At 41.2% G+C, this 23,001-nt stretch overlaps 1 protein-coding gene across 1 annotated transcript in view; it reads right to left on the reverse strand.

The window, feature by feature from the left end:
* Positions 1–23,001, reverse strand: part of neto1l (neuropilin (NRP) and tolloid (TLL)-like 1, like) — a 195,058-nt gene that overhangs the window by 77,904 nt on the left and 94,153 nt on the right. Inside the window, exons 5-6 of the mRNA XM_060824299.1 lie at positions 5,062–5,103; positions 4,835–4,962 (exon numbers count right to left, since the gene is read on the reverse strand). Coding sequence (XP_060680282.1) covers positions 4,835–4,962; positions 5,062–5,103 — 170 coding nt within the window. The remainder of the gene's footprint in view (positions 1–4,834; positions 4,963–5,061; positions 5,104–23,001) is intronic.

A 23,001-nucleotide genomic window follows, 5' to 3' on the forward strand; every position in this document is an offset into this window, starting at 1 on the left:
AGGGCATTCCTGGAAGCATGGTACTTATTCTCGGACTCAATCGATAAACACATTGACCCGGATCCAGAATATAAACCACAGCAAAGGAAAACCAGAACTGCCACCAACCAGAAACAGCTCAAACAGAACCACATCAATTCAAAGTGAAACAGGACATCAGTGCTTCACAAGAAGCACTGATGATGTCACCTAGAAAGGGGAAAAAATGTCTGCCAACAAATGCACCAGCTCAGTGAACAGACCAACAACGAATCAAACATTTTGATAATTTGACAGTTCCAAAGGTTTTTGTACTTTTAGGCACAGTTATGTCTACTGGTTAATAATCACAAAGGATAGTTCATCATAACCCCACAAGAGGTATCTAAGCTCCCCACCCCCAACTCCCTCCCCAAACAACTGTTGAATGTTGAATGTGGATCATCTCTATACATGGCCATCTACCTCAATAAAACAGTCATGGGCAAAGCTTCATATGACTCTATTTCCACTCCAGTTAAAATGGAAGTGTAATTTTTGGGAGCAGGAATTGTCATTTCAGAGCTCATCTGCTATTTTTGCTTCTTTGTCAAGACAAAGATTTGAGCCACGTTGTGCCGTACAACAGCATTCACAATATTTTACTTGCAAAGCAGGTTCTGAAACTTACACCATTCTAAAGTCGAGGTTTCAGATTTTTATGATTAGACTAGATTCCTTATATTGTGAAAACAGGCCCTTCGGTCCAACAAGTCCATACCAACACTCCGGAAAGTAACCCACCTAAGACCCATTTCCCTCTGACTAACGCACCTACTCTATGGGCAATTTAGCATGGCGAATTCACCTAACCTGCACATCTTTGGACTGTGGGGTAAAACCCACGCAGACACGAGAAGAATGTGCAAACTCCACACAGTCAGTCACCCAAGGCTGGAATCAAACCTGGGACCCTGGTGCTGTGCCGCCCTAAAGTGGTTGGAGTGAGAACAGTGGGCACTCTGTTTCGAAGGAGTTCATCAGCTCATTGATTTGAAAGTTTCTTGTCTTCCAGTTAGTTGGCTGCTTTAAAATTGCTGTTTCACCTTGTTCCCACTCCTGCAATCTTCAGCGCAATCTCCTTCTACTCCAACTGCTTTGCAGACACCTCTATTTTCAGTTCCATTTTCTCACTCTCCCCCACTAACTGAATAGTCTTATTACACTGGAACCATTTTAATGCATATTTTAATTAAACTTACATTCTGTGTTTCAAACTGAGCATGTTCTGAGAAAGCAACCAATTCAGACCTCTATATAAGGTTTTCAGCTATAAAATATCAGGTTCTCAGATCCATAACAAATGACTTTTAGTCTTTTTGTGTGTGAACGAATCGTTTCTGCATGCTTGGAGCCTTGAGGTTTGTTGACTAAGGAAATATAGGATGAAGAGAAGCCTGAATTTGTTCTATCCAACACTTACCCTTTTACTTACAGCCTACTCACCGTCATGGGCCAAAATCACCTTGCTTCTCTCCCTTTTGTCATTTAATCTGTCAAGCCTTTTACCCTATTTTCCTTTCCCTCCGATAATGCCTTCTCCCCCAACCCTTTCACTGCTACATCTTTTCGAATTCTCAGTTCAGACAAAGATTCACCAACCTATTTTATTCATTGCCAAATAAAAGCAAGGTACTGTAGGCTCTGGTAATCTTAAAAAAAGCAAGAGCAAGAAAAATTCAGCAGATCCAGCAGCATCTGTGGAGAGATAAACAGAGTGAATCTTTTGAGTCCGACTGAATAAGTGTCTGAAGAAGTCACATTGGACTTGAAACGCTCACAGCTCTTTCACAGCAGCTGCTAAACTTGGTGAGTTTCTTCTGCACTTTACTTTCATTTCACTTGTAGCCAATGTTGCAAAACCTGCTGAATACCTCCAATGTAAAAACAAATCACCAATTTAATTCAGAAACTCAAGTCATGAACTTAAAAGTGAAATTAGACAGTATGTACAAGTTAGAAATTTTACAAAAAGCAGGTTTATTAACAGCCTTACAGGCAGCATAAAGTGATGCAAAAAAAACCTTGCAGCTGTTTACTTTGATATTTTAAAGAAAAGCTATTTTGATCCATTCAGAATTCTACCTTTTATTCCTGATTTGGAGATGCTAGTGTTGGACTGGGTGTACAAAATTAAAAATCACACAACACCAGGTTATAGTCCAACAGATTTAACTGGAAGCACTAGCTTTCGGAAGCACTACTTGCTCCATCAGGTAGTTGTGAAGTATAAGATCATAAGACACAGAATTTATAGCAAAAGTTTACAGTGTGATGTAACTGAAATTATATATTGAAACAGGCCTTGATTGTTTGTTATGTCTCTCATCTTTTAGAATGATCATGTTGGTTTCATTTCTTTCATATGTAAATCGCAAAGCTTTTTTTTAAAAGTTACATTCTCAAGTGAAGTTTAACAATTGGTGTCTTTCAGCCCAGATAATGTATTGAAGATGTGAGTTCCCCTGTGTGATACTGTCTGTGCCACAATGATTAGGCTGAGTCTAATCTAAAAAAATGAATTTACAGAATCTTACATGGATTCAGGCAGTTTTTCAGCGAAGTAAAATGTAACTTTGCAAGTACAAATTCACCCCACAAACTTATCCATGCATGTGTGTGAGTGTGAGTATAAATGAGCATAAGTCTGTGAGAGTTTGCATGTGTGTGTGTGTCTGTGTGTGTGTGTAGGAGTGTCTGAGACATGGTACATTGGTGAGACCGAGCAGAGGCTAGAGCAATGGATGAATGGGCACTGCACAACAATCAACAGACACAAGTGTTCCTGCCCAGTCGGTGAGTACTTCAGTGGTCCGGGATATTTGATCTCGGACCTTCGGGTGACCAGCCTCCAAGGCAGACTTCGGGATAAGCAGCAACGAAAAGTGGCTGAGCAGAGGCTGATAGCCAAATTCGGTCCCCTGGGGATGGCCTCAACCAGGACCTTGAGTTCAGGTCACACTACAGGTGACCACATTGCATTATACACACACACACACACACACACACACTCTCACAGACTTATACCCATTTATACTCACACTCATGCACATGCATCCACTGTCTCACAGACACTCATAACCCCGTGTGCTTAAGGAGAAGGATTCTTTCTCAGGTACTCTGTGGCCCACAGAGGGCTCCATCTTTGGTAACCACCGTAGTCTCTCTCTCTCAGTAACCACACCCCCACCCTTAAGCAATTTCATTAACCATCATAGGGATCTACTAGTCAAACATTGTACCCAAAAGCCCAATTCTGTGGTTATGTGCTACTCCTATGGCCCTGCTGCTGTGCCCATCCTCTGCTTTTCCTGGAACACAATTAGTTCCCTGACATAGACAAAATGTGAGTTGGGAATTCTTGCAATTTTTAACAAGATCACCACAGGTTTTCTGGTGTGCCATCTGGATATGTGTCCTTTTCTATTCAACTGTAAGAACTAAGTACAGTCCAATATCTGACCATCTGGTTGGAAAAGCAATGATGACATACTGCAGGGTCACCACTGAAGTTTATCTTTACACAGCTAAATGCTTAATTGGATGCTTCACACAATTATACAAAACACTTGCTCGGAATTAACTTGGAGCTGTCCTATTCCAATACTGTAACTGTGTTAGTGTGGTTGGTGTGCTGCTCACACAATGAAACAAATTTCCAGTGGAGTTACAGCACAGAGTGAGAGCAAGGTATTTCCTGAAGGTTATTCTTAATATTGTACAAAAACTACAAGCAATAATGTCTTCATAATTCAAAGTAGTAATGAATACAAAATACTCATAATCTATCAATTAAATTCATGCAAAGCTGAGTTAGATACTGTAATCTTGCATGATACATGGAATCACTTATCAAAACATATGAAGAATTTCTTTAATTAGTTTAGAAAACAATCTATTTTATAGATAGTTGATTATCTATTTTATAGTTGCCAATTACATTCCAGCAATTTTGATTTCTTCTCATAGCTTACCCTGTGATGTCTACAAATACCACAATGTTGCAGGTATGTATTGTCTGAATCACCAAAGCTGCTATGAACTCAAATATTTGATGGTTAATGTATATGCTTTAATCATCATTGTACAAGACAGAATATGTGAAAAGAATCAAGGATCAAAATAGCATAAAAAATTGGCAGAAGACACAGTTTGGTGAACAGTAAAGTATTCTAACAGTTTTCAAAAATATATATAAAAAGTAATCAATTTGAATTTGCTCTGTTTATCTATTGGAAATGCACATTCAAAAATTACTGGCTGATTAAAGTTAAGGTGAGAAGGCAAATATAAGTTTGTTAACTAGGATCACATAATAAGTATAGCGCAACCAAAAACATTATCCAAAATGTATTAGCAAAAGAAGTCGTCATTTGGTTGTGTTGGAAAAAACCACATTTTGTCGAAACTGTTCATTCTGCACATATCAGGACAAATTATAAGAAATACTAAATTAATGGGTAAGTTATATTTTTACTCTGTACAAGAAGAGTGCTGATTGATTGGCAACTTGTGGCTGCTGCCATGGAGAATGCACCAGTTAGATGACAACAATCAAACATTGTTTATATATAAACTAGGCAGGTTGACCCTGATTGATCAAGCCCTTCACATGAGAAATGAACCAAAGAATGAATTTCACTCGTTTTGTTGAGTTGAACAAGGCATGGTGCATATTTTTTCGATCTTCAAAGAACAAGGCCCCATGGATTGATGAAATGCCGCCATAATGTGTAACATTTGCAATCAATTTCAGTAACATTTGCAAACAATTTCTTCTAATGTGTAAAAATAATATTTTTGGGACAAGACTGACCTTGGATTTTGGTGGCGCTCGAATGTACCATTTACAATCAACTGCCTCCGTGGGATTGGCTTTGCCTTCCTGCACAACTTGTTTTGATTCAATGATCCCCTCAGGTCCTCCCATTTCAAACTCACATGCTGGGTTAGACAAAAGAAAATCCAATGGGGAATTACATGGCATTATCAGATTGATCAAAATGAATGTTGTTCATGTAAATGCTGAATGTATTTACTAACCTGGCAATGGTTTCAGGGCACCAAGATGTGCAAATTCAGGATCTTTAAAGATAAGAAAAAAAGATTTATAGTAAAAATCCAAGCAAATTTTGGATTGATTTTAACTAAAATAAACTAATTATACTAAAACATGAAAGAATCATTGTCAAAACCATCCACACACAGTCTTTTTGCATGCTGCTGATGTCCATTTCAGATTATAAAACTGAAGCAATAAGTAAAGCACAGAGTGTCCTGAGGCTAAGTACACCAAAGGAATAAAATCAGATTGTTACTGATTATTTTTATATGAGGCAGGCTTGATTGTTCAGCAAAAAAACACAATGAATGTATTCATCACTATTGTTATCAAATAACCATGTGGAGGTGCCAGTATTTGATTGGGGTGGATAAAGTCAGAAGTCATCCAACACCAGGTTATAGTCCAACAGGTTTATTTAAAATCACAAGCTTTCTAAATGTAGCTCTTTTGTCACTTCACCTGATGAATATAGTCCAAGCTTGTGATTTCAAATAAACCTGTTGGACTCTAACCCAGTGTCGTCTGATCTCTGATGTCATCAGATAAGACAAAGCAAATAAATATTTCAGCAAAGCATAGGCCCTTTTTAGCACAGCCAAACCATTCCCAGCTACTTACGGTCGCCATTATCAACTTATTAACTTCTTCCCTGGCTTACCATCATTTGTCCCTTGTCTGTCTGTCTTTCTCGCCCTCTGGGCTCCATCTCTAGCTTTCCGCTGACTCCTCCCACACCATATCCCTTTCTCCCATCATCTGCATATATACCATCTTTTCCTAGCTACTATCAGTTCTGAAAGAGGGTTACTGGACTTGAAACGTAAGTCTTCCTCTTCATAGATGCTGGAAGACTTGCTGCCTTTCTCCAGCAACTTCTGTTTTTGTTTTAGCATCCACAGTTCTTTGGTTTGCTTTGGCTAATGTTTGTCAAATATCAGATCTTACTATAATTGTAGGATTTAACACTGTGATGGCAGTTCTTCAAGCTGAAAGTAGCTTGGTTCCAAGGAATTAATACTTGCAGATTATAGCAATATTTAGTATGAGGCCCAAAGAAATATATTTAACAGCAACCATTTTCTCTGTTATGTAGCCTGAACATAAATAGCTAATATGTGATAAAATTGCTACGGCATTCAAAAGTTAAATAAATTTGCTCTGTATGTCAGCCAGGTTACCATTCAAATTATTAAGCAATGATGTAACAAATTGGATATTTATACCAAATACCACAGATATAGTTATAAAGCTACATATCTAACTTTTTTGCCAAGGTTTACTGGGAAAACCTATTGGTTTTAAAGCTCCACTATAGGGCTGGTACACATTACTAGGCTGCAGAATCTCTAAGAGATTTATTTTCCAATCCTTCTTAGTTTATTCCCTCACATGTGACAGGAGATAGTGTAGCAACATTCCTGCAGTGATAATCATCTGTTCAATTCCCTGAACAAACACAGTATCTGACTCCCAATTGACTTAACTTTCTTAAAGTCTAGCAAGAGCAAACCAAAATGATTACCCCGAATGGATCGGTGCTCTTTTTGCAAACACATCCTTGTAATTGATTTGATGCGACAGATATGAAGAGTAAATAATCAAAAGCTCAGTGCAAGACTGATGTGTCAAACAGCCTTTGCTATTGTAAGATCCACAAGGCGAAGATGAAAGAAATGTATAAAAATTACAAAAAAGTCTTCACTCTTAAAACAGTCATGAGACAGAAGTAAATAAGTTGAAAACAAAACTGGAAAGTGACAGGGTGAATTTCAAACAAATGCTGCAAATGCAACATTCTATTGTCTGATCTATTGAGTATTTACAGCAATTTTTATTTTTACTTTAAATTTTCAACACATCTTCCCCCATCAGTATTCTGCTTTTTGACTAAGATGAATCTCAAGGTCTTTGATGTTATTGTATGCCATGATGAGGTTGTAGGTTTAAAGTCAATTACACACTTTTCTTATTCTATGCATCTATACAAAATTGAGCAAGATTCAGGCAGTATTTTCAGTACTGTAAACCCAAAAATAATCTTGCATTGTATGTGCCAACATTATGGAAATTTCCTACTTGTGGTCGCCTTGGAATGACCCTCTTGGATTTGGACTGACAAACAAGCCTGTGGATTTTGCTCTCAATAGCAGTCAGCTGGATCTTGGGGTCTTTATCCTTCCTGTTTCTTTCCAAATGTTTGCAGACAACCAGAGCAGTCTGCATCAAGTGGGATAAATCTTCCAGAAAACTTGGATGCAGTCCACAAACAGTGAAGATCGGGGACAATATTTCATCCTCACAAACACTCAACACTGGAGCCCCCTAGTAGTGTGTACTCAGCCTCCTACTGTACTCACTGTACACCCATGACTGCATCACCAAATACCAGACTAATGCCATTTACAAGTTCACTCATGACACCACCACAGTCAGTCGAATCTCAGATGGCGACGAAACAGACTACAGACGGGAGTTGGAAGACCTGGAAAAATGGTGCACTGAGAACAATCTAGCTCTCAATGCTGGCAAAAACAAGGAACTCATTACTGAAATTCAGCAGGACGTTGCTCATGCCCCCCTACACATTAACAGCACAGTAGTGGAACGAGTGGAGAGTGTCAAGTTCCTAGGTGTGGTCATCAACAACAAGCTTCCTTGGACTCTTCATATAGACACACCAGTTACAAAGGCCCAACAACGTCTCTTCTTCCTCAGGCAGCTGAGGAAATTTGGGCTGATGGCGAATACCCTTGCCAACTTTTATGGGTGTGCCTTCAAAAGCATTCTGTCTGGATGTATCACTACCTGGTATGGCAACTGTACTGTTCAAGATCAGAGATGGTTACAGAGAGTGGTGAACTCGACCTGGACAATCACAAAGACCAACCTCCCATCTATAGAATCCATCTACCAGGCCCGCTGTCAAGGAAAGGCTGCCAGCATTCTCAAAGATCCATCCCACCCTGGCAATGTTTTTTCTACAATCCCTACCATCGGGGAGAAGGTACAGAAGCCTGAACACACACATCAGCCGGTTTCGAAACAATTTCTACCCTACTGTTGTTAGAATACTGAATGGACTCACAAATTCTTAGCATTCACCTGTATCTGTGTTTTTGTTTTTGCTGCTGTTTACCTATTATTTACTATCTATGCTACTTAATTCTGTGATCTGCCTGCATTGCTCGCAAGACAAAGCTTTTCACTGTGCTTCAGTACATGTGACAATAAATTCAAATTCAAATTCAATTCAATTCAACTTTACAATGTTTACGTTTTGTTTCCAGCAACATAACACATGCAGAAAATAAGTTGTGGGTTTCTCAAGATCAGAGTAATCTAATAGGGTTAAACCTTCCTTTTCTAACTCACAAATTTGTTCTGTTTCATTATTGGGTCTGGATTGAGCATACTACATCTATATGGTAGCGGTGACGAGAACAGGCCCTTGCCAAACAACCCTCATGGTTAATGATATATAACTAGTTATTCAAGTGGTCAACTGAAATTCATCTAGGTGTTCCTGGGTTAACAAATGAAACATTGCATGAAAATTTTCAAAAAAAATTCTATTTGTTTAGCATAGTGTTAATTACAGTCCTCTCGATGGCACTTCCTCCACCACTCGCAGAGGGTGGCTGCAGTGCCATTAACATAACTGACCATATCTTCTACATTATCACCTCTACAATTTACAATTTCCATCAGCTTGAAGAGGATGAAAGCATTCTTATGGGATGACCATCTCTTCCAAACTCTTCTCCAATACACATATTATGACTTGCTTGGATAATTACTGTTACTTCAGTGCCACTGGATCAAAATGCTGGAACTCTCGAGCAGACAGCTCATCCTTACCATTTTTATTCATTCATGGGATATGTGTGTCACTGGCTCAACCACCTTTATTGCCTGTCCTTAATTGCCAAGAGGACAGGCAAGAGTATCTGAAGTTACATGTAGACCAGACAAAGCAAGGAGTTATTTCCCTAATGAACCAGAGGGGTTTTTAAAATGACAATCAACAATAGTTATGTGGATGTCATCAGTCAAGTCCTTTACTGAATCCAAATTTCACTCTCTGCCTTATTCCATGTTCCACTCCATTAGTGTAGGGCTCTGGGTTAGTCATCCACTGTTGGTACTACTGCACCATTATAAATGACGCTGATTTAGTTAGAGGTTCATAAACCTAAAATGAAAGAAATAAACAGCTTTATGTTGACGATGCAGCTAAAATTGTGTCCAATGTGTAGATGAATCTGTATTTCTATAAAGGGTATTCAAGATAGTTTCATTTCAACATGGTAAGACTGAAAGAATTTTATTATGTCTCAAATATATAACCAAGTCAAAAAAATGACTCAACATTGTGAAATATGGCATATTATCTCAGAGAAATGTCCGCCCATACAACCGGAGATGTTAACATGCTAACAGCTACAATTTATAAATAGGTATTTCACATGCAGAATGACAGAGACTGTCTAAACACTGTCACAAGGGCAACATTTCAGTCTGATTTCTGAGAGATGTTAGGAAACTCTCTGTGCTTTGGTGCTTGTTACAAAATGTTACAGAACTTGGTGCTGGCTGATTTCATTTCAAGTTACAGTCAGCAAGTAAAGAGAAATCTGCATTTACAGTAAATATAGTAGTTACTCTTCGGATCCCATATATCAATAATTACATTTTGAAATTTCAACTTGACAACTAGCCAGGACTCTTCTTTCTTGTAGTATAAATTGTTGTGATGGTTTGAAATTTGATATTTTTGTGTTTGTCCTGATGACTGCAAGATGAAGAGTATCAGCAACATAGTGTCATAGAGTCACAGAGATGTACAGCACAGAAACAGACCTTTCAGTCCAATCCATCCATGCCGACCAGATATCCCAATCCAATATAGTCTCACCCGCCAGCACCCAGCCCATATCCTTCTAAACCCTCCCTATTCATATTCCCATGCAAATACCTTTTAAATGTTGCAATTTAACGAGCCTCCACGACTTCCTCTGGCAGATCATTCCATACATGTACCATCCTCTGCATGAAAAAGTTGACCCTTAGGCCTCTTTTATATCTTTCCCCGCTCACCCTAAACCTATGTCCTCTAGTTCTGGACTCCCCTAACCCAGGGAAAAATTTTGTCTATTTATCCAGTCCATGCCCCTCATGATTTTGTAAACCTGTATAAGGTCACCCCTCAGCCTCAGACACTCCAGGGAAAACAGCCCCAGCCTGTGCAGCCTTTCCCTATAGCTCAAATCCTCCAAACCTGGCAACATCCCTGTAAATCTTTTCTGAACCCTTTTAAGTTTCACAACATCTTTCCGATAGGAAGGAGACCAGAACTGCACACAATATTCCAACAGCAGCCTAACCTACTCTGACCAATAAAGGAAAGCATACAAAAGGCCGCCTTCACTACCCTATCTACCTGCAACTCCACTTTCAAGGAGCTATGAACCTCTGAGGTCTCTTTGTTCAGCAACATTCCTGAGGACCTTACCATTAAGTGTATAAGTCCTGCTAAGATTTGCTTTCCCCAAAGGCAGCACCTCGCATTTATCTAAATTAAACTCCATCTGCCACTTCTTAGCCCATTGGCCCAGCTGATCAAGATCCCCTTGGAATCTGAGATAACCTTCTTCACTGACCACTAAACCTCCAATTTTGGTGTCATCTGCAAACTTACTAAGTATACCTCTTATGCTCACATACAAATCATTTAGATAAATGACAAAAGGTAGTGGACCCAGCACCGATCCTTTTGGCACTCCACTGGTCACAGGCCTCCAGTCTGAAAAACAACCCTCCACCACAACCCTGTCTTCTACCTTTCAGCCAGTTCCATATCCAAATGGCCAGTTGTCCCTGTATTCTGTGAGATCTAAACTTACAAACCGATCTCTCATGGGGAACCTGTTGAACCCTTTACTGAAGTCCATATAGATCACATCTACTGCTCTGCCCTCATCAATTCTCTTTGTTACTTCTTCAAAAAACTCAATCAAGTTTGTGAGACATGATTTCCCACGCACAAAGCTATGTTGACTATCCCTAATCAGTCCTTGCCTTTCTAAATGCATTTACATTCTGTCCCTCAGGATTCCCTCCAACAACCTTCCCACCATCGATGTCAGGCTCACTGGTCTTTAGTTCCTTGGCTTGTCCTTATCACTTTTCTTAAACAGTGGTACCATGTTAGGTAAAAACAATGACTGCAGATGCTGGAAACCAGATTCTGGATTAGAATGGTGCTGGAAAAGCACAGCAATTCAGGCAGCATCCAAGGAGCAGGAAAATCAACGTTTCAGGCAAAAGCTATTCCTGGTGAAGGGCTTTTGCCGCAAACATCGATTTTCCTGCTCCTCTTGTGGTACCATGTTAGCCAACCTCCAGTCTTCCGGCACCTCGCCTGTGACTATCAATGTTACAAATATTTCAGTAAGATTCCCAGCAATCACTTCCTGAGCTTCACATAGAGTTCCAGGGTACACCTGATCAGGTCCTGGGGATTTATTCACTTTTATGCGCTTCAAGACATCCAGCACTCCCTCCTCTGTAATATGGACATTTTTCAAGATGTCACCATCTATTTCCCTACATTCTATATCTTCCATGTTCTTTTCCACATTAAATACTGATGCAAAATACTCATTTAATATCACCCTCATCACCTGTGGCTCCAGTCAAAGGCTGCCTTGCTGATCTTTGAGGGGCCCTATTCACTCCCTAGTTACGCATGTCTCAAGGCTCAGTTTTCAGCAATACACATTTTGAGTGGTAGATGTGTTGAGGATAAATGCAGCATCTAATTAGAAACCAACAATGTTAAATAGCTTATAAATGAGCTACGTCAGTTAATGATGAAACAAGTGCCATGTTGCTTCATTTTTGGCATTGTTGGTCCACTTCCAAGGAGATGTTGAGGACTCTTGTTGTGGAGTGGTAGCGTACTTATCTCTGGTTCTGAATTTCCAAGTTCAAAACCCTCTTGTCCCAGAGGTGCACCATCCCACAGACTGATTGAGAATATCTATGAGGCAAACTTGGCTATGATTTCAAATCATGCAACAGGATTTTTCTGGATCCGTCTCATTGAGCAGCAAAGCTTTGGTTTAATATTTAATTTGCAAGACTCTTTTCTCCCACCACAGTGTCACCTTTAAATTCAGAAGTTACGAAGAAGTACAAACAGGAATAGGCCACTTGGTCCAGCGAATCTGCTTTGCCACTCATTGAGATCTGATATTGGCCTCAATTCCACTTTCCGGCCTGTCTCCATCAAGGCTTCAGTAAAATAGTGGCCTGAATGTTGCGAATAGAAAGTGTTGCAGAAACTCATGAGATTTAGCAGCATCTGAGGAGACAGAAGCAGAGTTAACATTTTGACTCCCTCTCCAAGTTGTTGCCTGAACTGTTGAGTTTCTCCAGCACTTTCTGTTTCTATTTCAGATGTCCAACATGCATGGTACTTTGCTTTTATTCATGTCTCAATGTGGGGTCTGGACCTAGAAAGTAACTTAAATTCACATAGAGATACCAGTTAAGTCAAACTGAAACTGATACAACAAAACAGTAACAAAGTATAAATATTGACTCTAATATAAAAGGTAATGTACTGTAAAGAGTCACAAAGACTGTCAAAACATTTTTGAAAATTTCACAAAGAAGCAGTAAATATTTAAACTGCTGTATACGCCTATTATAAGCAAAGTAATATATGACATGTGACTTGAGTAAATTTAAACAGTTAGACAGATCTTTAATTACTAATGGGTTAAAGGTTATGGAGAGCTGGCAGGAAAGTGGATGAGGTTAAGATGAGATCATCCCTGGTGGTATTAAACGGTGGAGCAGGCTCAAAAAGCTGAAGTGCCTAATTTGGATTCTAACCCTTTCTTTCTTTTGGCATAATGCAGTCGACAATACTGTGAAAAATTAGCCATTTTACGGCTTCTCCTGATTCTAACCCTTATCTTCTTATGTCACAATGTAGTTGACAATATTGTGAAAATTGACCTCTTTAAGGGCATGCTCAGGAGATATTAAGGAGTAGCTGCTGCTTGTTAGTTTTAGTGATTCAAGTATTATGTGGATTAGGAAGGGGATATAGCAAAATACACGGCTATTAGAACCATAGAGCTGTACAGCAAGGAAACAGACCCTTCAATCCAACCCGTCCATGCTGATCAGATATCCCAACCCAATCTAGTCCCACCCACCAGCACCCGGCCCATATCACTCCAAACTCTTCCTATTCATATACTAATCCAGATGCCTTTTAAATGTTGCAATTGTACTAGCCTTCACCACTTCGTCTGCCAGCTTATTCCATACATGTACCAACCTCTGCATGAAAAAGTTGCCCATTAGGTCTATTTTATATTTTCCCCTCTCACCCTAAACCTCTAGTTCTGGACTCCCCCGCCCCAGGGAAAAGACTTTGTCTATTTATCCTATCCATGCCCCTCATAATTTTGTAAGCCTCTGTAAGGTCATCCCTCAGTCTCCGACGCTCAGTGAAAACAGCCCCAGCCTGTTCAGCCTCTCCCTATAGCTCAAATCCTCCAACCCTGGCAACATCCTTGTAAATCTTTTCTGAACTCTCTCAGGTTTCACAACATCTTTCCGATAGGAAGCAGACCAGAACTGCATGCAATATTCCAACAGTGGCCTAACCAATGTCCTGTACAGCCGCAATATGACCTCCTAACTCCTGTACTCAATACTCTGATCAATAAAGGAAAGCATACCAAACACCTTTTTCACTATCCTATCTACCTGTGACTCCACTTTCAAGGAACTATGAACCTGCACTCCAAAGTCTCTTTGTTTAGCAACACATCCGAGGACCTTACCATTAAGCGTACAAGTCCTGCTCAGATTTGTTTTCCCAAAATACAGCACCTCACATTTATGTGAATTAAACTCCATCTGCCACTTCTTAGTCCATTGGCCCATCTGATCAAGATCCCGTTGTAATCTGAGGTAACCCTCTTCGCTGTCCACTACACCTCCAATTTTGGTCTCACCTACAAACTTATTAACTATACCTCTTATGCTTACATATAAATCATTCATATATATGATGAAATTAGTAGACGCAGCACCGATCCTTGTGGCACTCCACTGGTCACAGGTCTCCAGTCTGAAAAACAACCCTCCACCACAACCCTCTGTCTTCTACCTTTGAGCCAGTTCCATATCCAAATGGCCAGTTGTCCCTGTATTCTGTGAGATCTAACCTTGCAAACCGATCTCCCATGGGGAACCTTGTTGAACCCTTTACTGAAGTCCATACAGATCACATCCACCATTCTGCCCTCATCAACCCTCTTTATTATTCCTTCAAAAAACTCAGTCAAATTTGTGAGATATGATTTCCCACGCACAAAGTCATGCTGACTGTCCCTAATCAGTCCTTGCCTTTCCAAATACATGTACATTCTGTCCCTCAGGACTCCCTCCAACAACTTGTCCTTACTACCCTTCTTAAACAGTGGCACCATGTTACCCAACCTCCATTTGTTTGGCACCTCACCTGTGACTACCGATGTTACAAATATCTCAGTAAGAGGCCCAGCAATCACTTTGCTCACTTCCCACAGAGGTCTCAGGTATACCTGATCAGGTGCTGGTGATTTATCCACTTTTACACACTTCAAGACATCCAGCAGTTCCTCCTTTGTAATATGGTCATTTTTCAAGATGCTACAATCTATTTCTCTACATTCTATATCTTCCATGTGCTTTTCCACAGTAAATACTGATGCAAAATACTCGTTTAGTATCTCCCTCACCTTTTTCGGCTCCACACAAAGGCTGCCTACCCCATGTCCCCTTTTTGCCCTTCTGATTTCTCTCTTAAGCATACTCCGACTGCCTTTATACTCTTCTAAGGATTCACTCGATCTATACCTGACATTTGTTTCCTTCTTTTTCTTAACAAAAACCTCAATTTCTTTTGTCATCCAGCATTCGCTATAACCACCAGCCTTTACTTTCACCCTAACAAGAATATACTTTCTCTGGATTCTCCTTATCTCATTTCTGAAGGCTTCCCATTTTCCAGCCATCTCTTTATCTGCCAACATCTGCCCCCAATCTGTTTTTGAAGGTTCTTGCCTATTACTGTCAAAATTGGTCTTCCTCCAATTTAGAACTTCAACTTTTAGATCTGGTCTATGATTTTCCATCACTATTTTAATACTAATAGAATTATGGTCGCTGGCCCCAAAGCACTTCCCCACTGACACCTCAGTCACCTGCCCTGCCTTATTTCCCAAGAATAGGTCAAATTTTGCACCTTCTGTAGTGGGTATATCCATATACTGAATCAGAAAATTGTCTTCTACACACTTAACAAATTCCTCTCCATCTAAACCCTTAACACTATGGCAGTCTCAGTCTAGGTTTGGAAAGTTAAAATCCCCTACCTTAACCACCCTATTATTCCTACAGATAATGGAGATCTCCTTACAAATTTGTTTCTCAATTTCTGTCTGACTATTCAGGGATCTATAATACAATCCCAATAAGGTGATCATCCCTTTCTTATTTCTCAGTTCCACCCAAATAACTTCCCTGGATATATTTCTGGGAATATCTTCCTGCAGCACAGCTGTAATGCTATCCCTTATCAAAAACGTCACTCCCCCTCCTCTCTTGCCTCCCTTTCTATCCTTCATTTAATATTTGTATCCTGGAACATTAAGCTGCCAGTCCTGTCCATCCCTGAGTTATGTTTCTGTAATTGCTATGAAATCCCAGTCTCATGTTCCTAACCATGCCCTGAGTTCATTTGCCTTCCCTATTATCTCTCTTGCATTGAAATAAATGCAGTTTAATTTATCAGCCCTATTTTGTTCTCTGATTTGTCCCTGCCTGCCCTGACTGTTTGACTCGCTTCTGTTCTCAACTGTACCATTCTCAGATTGATCTCTTTCCTCACTATCTCCCTGGGTCCCATCACACCCCCAACTTTCTAGTTTAAATCCTCCTGAGCAGCTCGAGCAAATCTCCCTGCCAGTATATCAGTGCCCTTCCAATTTAGATGCAATCCTTCTTGTACAGGCCACTCTACCCCAAAACAGCTTCCAATGATTCAGAAATGTGAATCCCTCTCCCATACACCAGCTCCTCAGCCTTGCATTCATCTGCTCTGTTCTCCTATTCCTGCCCTCACTAGCTTGTAGCATTGGGAGTAATCCAGTTATTACTACTCTTGAGGATCTCCTTTTTAAATTGCCTAACTCTCTGTAATCTCCTGTCAGAATCTCAACTTCTTCCCTTGCTATGTCATTGGTTCCAATGTGTTCAATGACCTCCTGCTGACCCCTCTCCCCCTTGAGAACATTCTGTATCCTCTCTGAGACATCCTTCATCCTTGCATCAGGAAAGCAGCACACCATTCTGATTATTTTGCTGCTGGTCACAGAAACATCTGTCTGTACTTTGGATTAGAGAGGCCCCAAAGAAAATCAATCGCTTGGAACCCGATTTATCCCTCAATGCATTAGAGCCAGTCTCACTCCCAGAGACTTGGCTGTTCGTGCTACGTTCCCCTGAGAATCCATCACCCCCTACATTTTCCAAAACAGCATACTTGTTTGAAATGGGGATAGCCACAGAAGACTCCTGCACTACCTGCCTACCTCTCTTACCTTTCCTAGAGTTAACCCATGTATGACTGCATCTGAAACTTTCCTCCCTTCCTATAACTGCCATCCATCACATCCTCTTGCTCTTGTAAATTCCTCATTGCCTGTAACTGCCTCTCCAACTGATCCATTTGATCTAATAGCATTCACATCCAACGGTATTTAATGCAGATATATTCCTCAGTAATCCATAAACTCTCCCTGAACTCCCACATCCGTCAAGAACAGCGTATCACTGTACTAAAGGCCATTTTTGTTCCTTTCAATCTACAGACCCAGAAGATAGCACTGTCTAATTCCTCTACAAAACACTGCTCCAGGTTAAATTAATATTTATGGCTTATATTTTAAGTTTAATCAAGAGACATAGCTCAATAAAACATACAATCAAGAAAGAACCCACTCTACCCACTACTGCAGGCTTATTTTAAGGCCGCACTTAAAACATCCACTTATCTGTTTCTGTGCTGTGACCTCTCCCAACAGGTTCCTCCAAGATCAGTTGTGAATTTCACTGTTTTTAATTTTCCCAGACGCACTCCGATGCCCAGCGATACATGAATTCAACAGCAAAGGCAGTAACTGCTAACTCTCAGTTAGCAATGTGGGTTTCTTTCTCTCTTTCTCTCCTGTACTGACCTCACCATGTGCTTCCTTTGTCTGTTCTTCTCCCTTTAAAAAGTGCTTTTGTTTTGACTTTTTTTCTCCAAAGTTCCAAAGCAATACAAGAGCATATAAAACAACAATTGCTGCTCCTCCAATTCGAGGAAATCACCTCCAACACCTAAAACACCTCAAAAAAGGTGCAGCTGTTACAGCCAGATTCTTTTCCTATCCTCCGTCACATTGGTAGTGTTCCTACCTCTGACCCAGAATTCCCCAGTTTAAGGCCCATCCCAAAAGTGTATCGGAACAATTTGCTAAATGGTTACTTGAAAACTCTTGATAAGGCAGATAAATGTAAAGTTAAACAATACAAAAGCACCACCTACTTTAGGTTCAAGGATGAAATAGCAGAAGGTGCCATTTTAATGTGGAACTGTATTATCATTATTAAGTAAGTCTTCAATTAAAAAAGAAATGGCATTGGACATGGAGAATAACAAAGCACTTGCCCTTTGTAACGCCTTAAATTTGCAAGTCATTAGATCATGACATTATCATATTCCGCTGAGGAAATCAAAGACTTCTTGCTGCAAAGTTTAAGCTGCATCATTGACCTCTGGACAAAGCATTCTGCTAATCAAGGTGAGAATTAACTGGAGATTACTTGGGCAAATGGCCCGCTCTTAATCATTAGCAGTTCAGTAGACTGCCCCAAGCACACACCATTGAAGGAGGCTGAGAAAGCTCTTTCTGCTGAGAAAGTCTGGAATAGACAGAGACACAGGGATCTTTCCCTACAGTTTGTTGAGAGAAGTTGAGGTAAGAACATAGCTGCTGGATTTTCCTCCTTAAGATGGGGATCAAATGTCAGGACATTTCCCAGCACCTTTGTTCCGCCTCCTGCTTGTTGGTGTGCCCAGATTATTTTCATAGGGAATAGGCTGTACTGGGAGACACTGTCACCTGAATCAGGCCTAAGGAGAAAATGGAAGCAGGTGGTGCCAAAGTAGATAAACTTGAAGGCCTGCCCCTGTTTGCTGGGAGATTGTCCCACTTCTGTACATGAGTTTAGATACCCTAGTCCTCAACCACAATCACTTACCCCCACAAATCCCCTACCTACCCCCCTCCATAACCCCCACCATCTCCATGTGACCTTCCCACATATCATGCTTCTCATTTTCCTTGCTATCTCTATATTCCGATAAACCCCATATCCTTATTAGAGTCATAGAGTCATACAGATGTACAGCACAGAAACAGATCCTTCGGTCCAACTCGTCCATTCTGACTAGATATCCTGAATTAATCTCGTCCCATTTGACAGCACTTGGCCCATAACTTCTAAACCCTTCCTAATCATATACACATCTAGATGGCTTTTAAATGTTGTTATTCTTTCTCTACACTACCATTATCTTTTATACTCAGTCACTAAGTATCCACTATGGATAGAAATCATGAGCCTCATGTGAAGATCAGCAGAGAGCGGCGGGAGCTGGGCGGAAGTGAAGTCACAGCGTAGAGCCGGCTGGGAAGGCAAGTGATTGTTATTTAAGAACTTAACTCGATGCCAACGGTCGTTTTGCAGCAGAGAGTGGCGGGGGCTGGGCGAAAGTGAAGTCGGAGCGCAGAGCGGGTTGGGAAGGTAAGTGATTGTTATTTGAGTGAGTGTGTTCTAGACCCCAGGTCCTACAAAGTAGGGCCTCCCTCCTTCCCGCCCTCCTCTTCGAACCTAACTTTAAAGTCCACAGACTTGCCCCAAAAAGAGAGTCCAAAAAGAGATAATGGACTTGAATGTGCGGCTGAGGAACTGGTGCAGGAAGCAAGGATTTAAATTCTTGGATCACTGGAGTATGTTTTGTGGTAAGCATAAATTATACAAAAGAGACAGTTTTCACCTTAATAGGTTGGACTCTCCTGTTGAGAGAAGAGAGAGTCTTTAGCTCAGGAGTCTTTGACAAGGAGGTTGAGTGAAGTGATTACGCCACAGTTGAAGAGGGTGAAGACATGACTGCCCAGCTGGTTCAGTGTGTTATGTGCATGATGGTGGGAATTCAACGATTCTGGTGTATCTGGCTTGTATATCTGTGGAAAGTGTGTGCACGTTCAGCTACTGACAGAGCATATCGCAGCACTGAAGAAAGAACTCGAGGACCTTAGGCTCATCCGAGAGAACGAGATCTTTCTGGACAGGACGTTCAGCGAGGTTATTCCACCGATCATACCAGAAGAGAGCAGAAGAGAGAAGACGGTGAGGAAGGCAGAGAGGAGACAGATGCAAGAGACCGTGGGGGAAGTACCTGTCAGGAACAAGTTGAATCTTTTGGAAACAGTAGAGACAGATGACACTGCCAGTCCACGAGGCGGTCAGGTCTGTCAATCAAAAGTTGGCATGGAGGCAGAGCCAAGGAGTCAGACATTGCACAGAACCGTGGTAATAGGAGACTCCATAGTGAGAGGAACTGAACAGGGTTTCTGCAGCAACAGGCGGGATTTAAGGATGTTGTGGTGCCAGGATTAAGGACATCGCAGACAGAGTGCAGGAAATCCTCAAGGGCAAAGGTGAAGAGCCAGAGGTGGTGGTACATGCCAGCACAAATGATATCGGGAAGAAGAGGAGGAACATACTACTGCGGGACTTCGGAGAACAAGGAAGAAAGTTGAAAAGCAGGATGTCCAGAGTGGTTATCTCCGGTTTGGTTCCAGTTCCTCAGGGTGGAGAGGCCAGAAACAGGGAGATAATGGACTTGAGTGTGTGGCTGAGGAACTGGTGCAGGAAACAAAGATTTTAATTCTTGGATCACAGGGGTATGTTTTGTGGTAAGCACAAATTATACAAAAGGGACAGTTTTCACCTTAATAGGTTGGGAACCAGCATTCTGGCAGGCAGGTTTGATACTGCAACATAGCTATGTTTAAACTAAATAGCCGGGGGGGGGGGGGGGAGGGAGGTGGACAAACTGAATGTTTAAGAAGGAAATTGAAGGAACATTTAGAACAAGACAAGTCAAGAAAGACAATGGTATCAATAAAGCAGAAAACTCAAAAAGGGATCATGCCATAAGGTTGAGTGAAATAGGGGTTGATAGGAAGGGTGAGGGCAATAACAAATTAAAAACACTGTATTTGAATGCACAAAGTATTAGAAATAAGATGGATGAGCTTGAGGGTCTTTTGGAAATTGGCAGCTATGATATTGTGGGGATAACTGAGATGTGGCTTCAAGTGGGCAGGGCCTGGGAAATGAATATTCAAGGCTATATGTGCTATCGTAAGGACAGACTGACAGGGGTGGGGTGGCTCTGTTGGTAAAGGATGATATTCACTCCCTTGCGTGGGGGGACCTAGAATCAGGGGATGTAGGGTCAATATGGATAGAGCTGAGAAATTCTAAGGGTAGAAAGACCCTCTCGGGAGTTATCTACAGGCCCCCAAACAGTAGTATGGATGTAGGGTGTAAGTTGAATAAGGAGGTGAAATTGGCCAGTCGCGAAGATGCTACTACAGTTGTTATGGGGGATTTCAACATGCAGGTAGACTGGGAGAATCAGAATGGTATTGGACCTCAAAAAAGAGACATTCTGGAGTGCGTCCGAGATGGATTCTTAGAACAGCTGGTGCTGGAGCCTACCAGGGAGAAGGCAATTCTGGATCTGGTATTGTGCAACGAACCAAAATTGATCAGGGACCTCGAAGTGAAGGAGGTAGTGACCATAATACAATAAGGTTCAATCTGCAATTTGAAAGGGAGAGGGTACAATTGGTAGTGACAATATTTCAGTTGAATAAAGGGAACTATGGAGCTATGAGGGAGGAGCTGGCCAAAGTTCAATGGTGCAATACTTTAGCAGGGATGACAGTGGAGGAACAATGGCAGATATTTCTATGTATAATGCAGAAGACGCAGGATCAGTTCATTCCAAAAAGGAAGAAAGATCCTATGAGCAGGAGTGGCCGTGGCTGACGAGGGAAATTAAGAAACACATAAAGTCAAAAGAGCAAAAGTATAACATAGCAAAGATGAGTGGGAAAATGGAGGACTGGGAAGCTTTTAAAGAACAACAGAGGATTACTAAGAAGGAAATATGCAGAGAAAAAATGAGGTACAAAGGTAAACTGGCCAATAATATAAAGGAGGATAGTAAAAGCTTTTTTAGGTATGTGAAAGGCAAAAAAATGGTTAAGACTAAAATTGGGCCCTTGCTGACAGAAACAGGGGAATATATTGCGAGGAACAAAGAAATGGCAGAAGAGTTGAATTGGTACTTCAGATCTGTGTTCATTGGGGAAGACACAAGCATGGGGCGGCATGGTGGCACAGTGGTTAGCACTGCTGCCTCACAGCGCCAGAGACCCGGGTTCAATTCCTGACTCAGGCGACTGACTGTGTGGAGTTTGCACGTTCTCCCCATGTCTGCGTGGGTTTCCTCCGGGTGCTCCGGTTTCCTCCCACAGTCCAAAGATGTGCAGGTCAGGTGAATTGGCCATACTAAATTGCCCGTAGTGTTAGGTAAAGGGGTAAATGTAGGGGTATGGGTGGGTTGCGCTTTGGCTGGTCGGTGTGGACTTGTTGGGTCGGAGGGCCTGTTTCCACACTGCAAGTAATCTAATCTAATCAATCTCCCAGAGGTAAGGACCTGAACTGAAGAGAATTTATATTTGCCAGGAATTGGTGTTGGAGAGACTGTTAGGTCTGAAGGCTAATAAGTCCCCGGAGCTTGATGGTCTACATACCAGGGTACCGAAGGAGGTGGCTCGAGAAATCGTGGATGCGTTGATGATTATTTTCCAGAGTTCGATAGATTCAGGATCAGTTCCTGAATCTTTTTAAGAAAGATGGGAGAGAGAAAGCAGGAAATTATAGACCAGTTAGTCTGACCTCAGTGGTGGGAAAGATGCTGGAGTCTATTATAAAGGATGAAATTACGACACATCTGGATAGCAGTAACAGGGTAGGTCAGAGTCAGCATGGATTTATGAAGGGGAAATCATGCTTGACTAATCTTCTGGAACTTTTTGAGGATGTAACTCTGAAGATGGACAATGGAGATCCAGTGGATGTAGTGTACCTGAACTTTCAGAAAGCCTTTGATAAAATCCCACATAGGAGGTTAGTGAGCAAAATTAGGGCGCATGGTATTCGGGGCAAAGTACTGACTTGGATTAAAATTGTTTGGCTGACAGGAAACAAAGGGTAGTGATAAATGGCTCCCTTTCGGAATGGCAGGCAGTGACCAGTGGGGTACCGCAGGGATCCGTGCTGGGACTGCAGCTTTTTACAATATATATTAATGATATAGAAGATGGTATTAATAGTAACATTAGCAAATTTGCTGATGATACAAAGCTGGGTGGCAGAGTGAAATGTGATGAAGATGTTAGGAGATTACAGGGTGACCTGGACAGGTTAGGTGAGTGGACAGATGCTTGGCAGATGCAGTTTAATGTGGATAAACGTATGGTTTGGTGGCAAGAACAGGAAGGCAGATTACTACCGAAATGGAGTCAAGTTAGGTAAAGGGGCAGTACAAAGAGATCTGGGTGTTCTTGTACATCAGTCAATGAAGGCAAGCATGCAGGTACAGCAGGTAGTGAAGAAAGCTAATAGCATGCTGGCCTTCATAACAAGAGGGATTGAGT

This window comes from Hemiscyllium ocellatum, chromosome 4 (genome assembly GCF_020745735.1).
Source record: "Hemiscyllium ocellatum isolate sHemOce1 chromosome 4, sHemOce1.pat.X.cur, whole genome shotgun sequence".
In the NCBI taxonomy this organism is placed as follows: Eukaryota; Metazoa; Chordata; class Chondrichthyes; order Orectolobiformes; family Hemiscylliidae; genus Hemiscyllium; species Hemiscyllium ocellatum.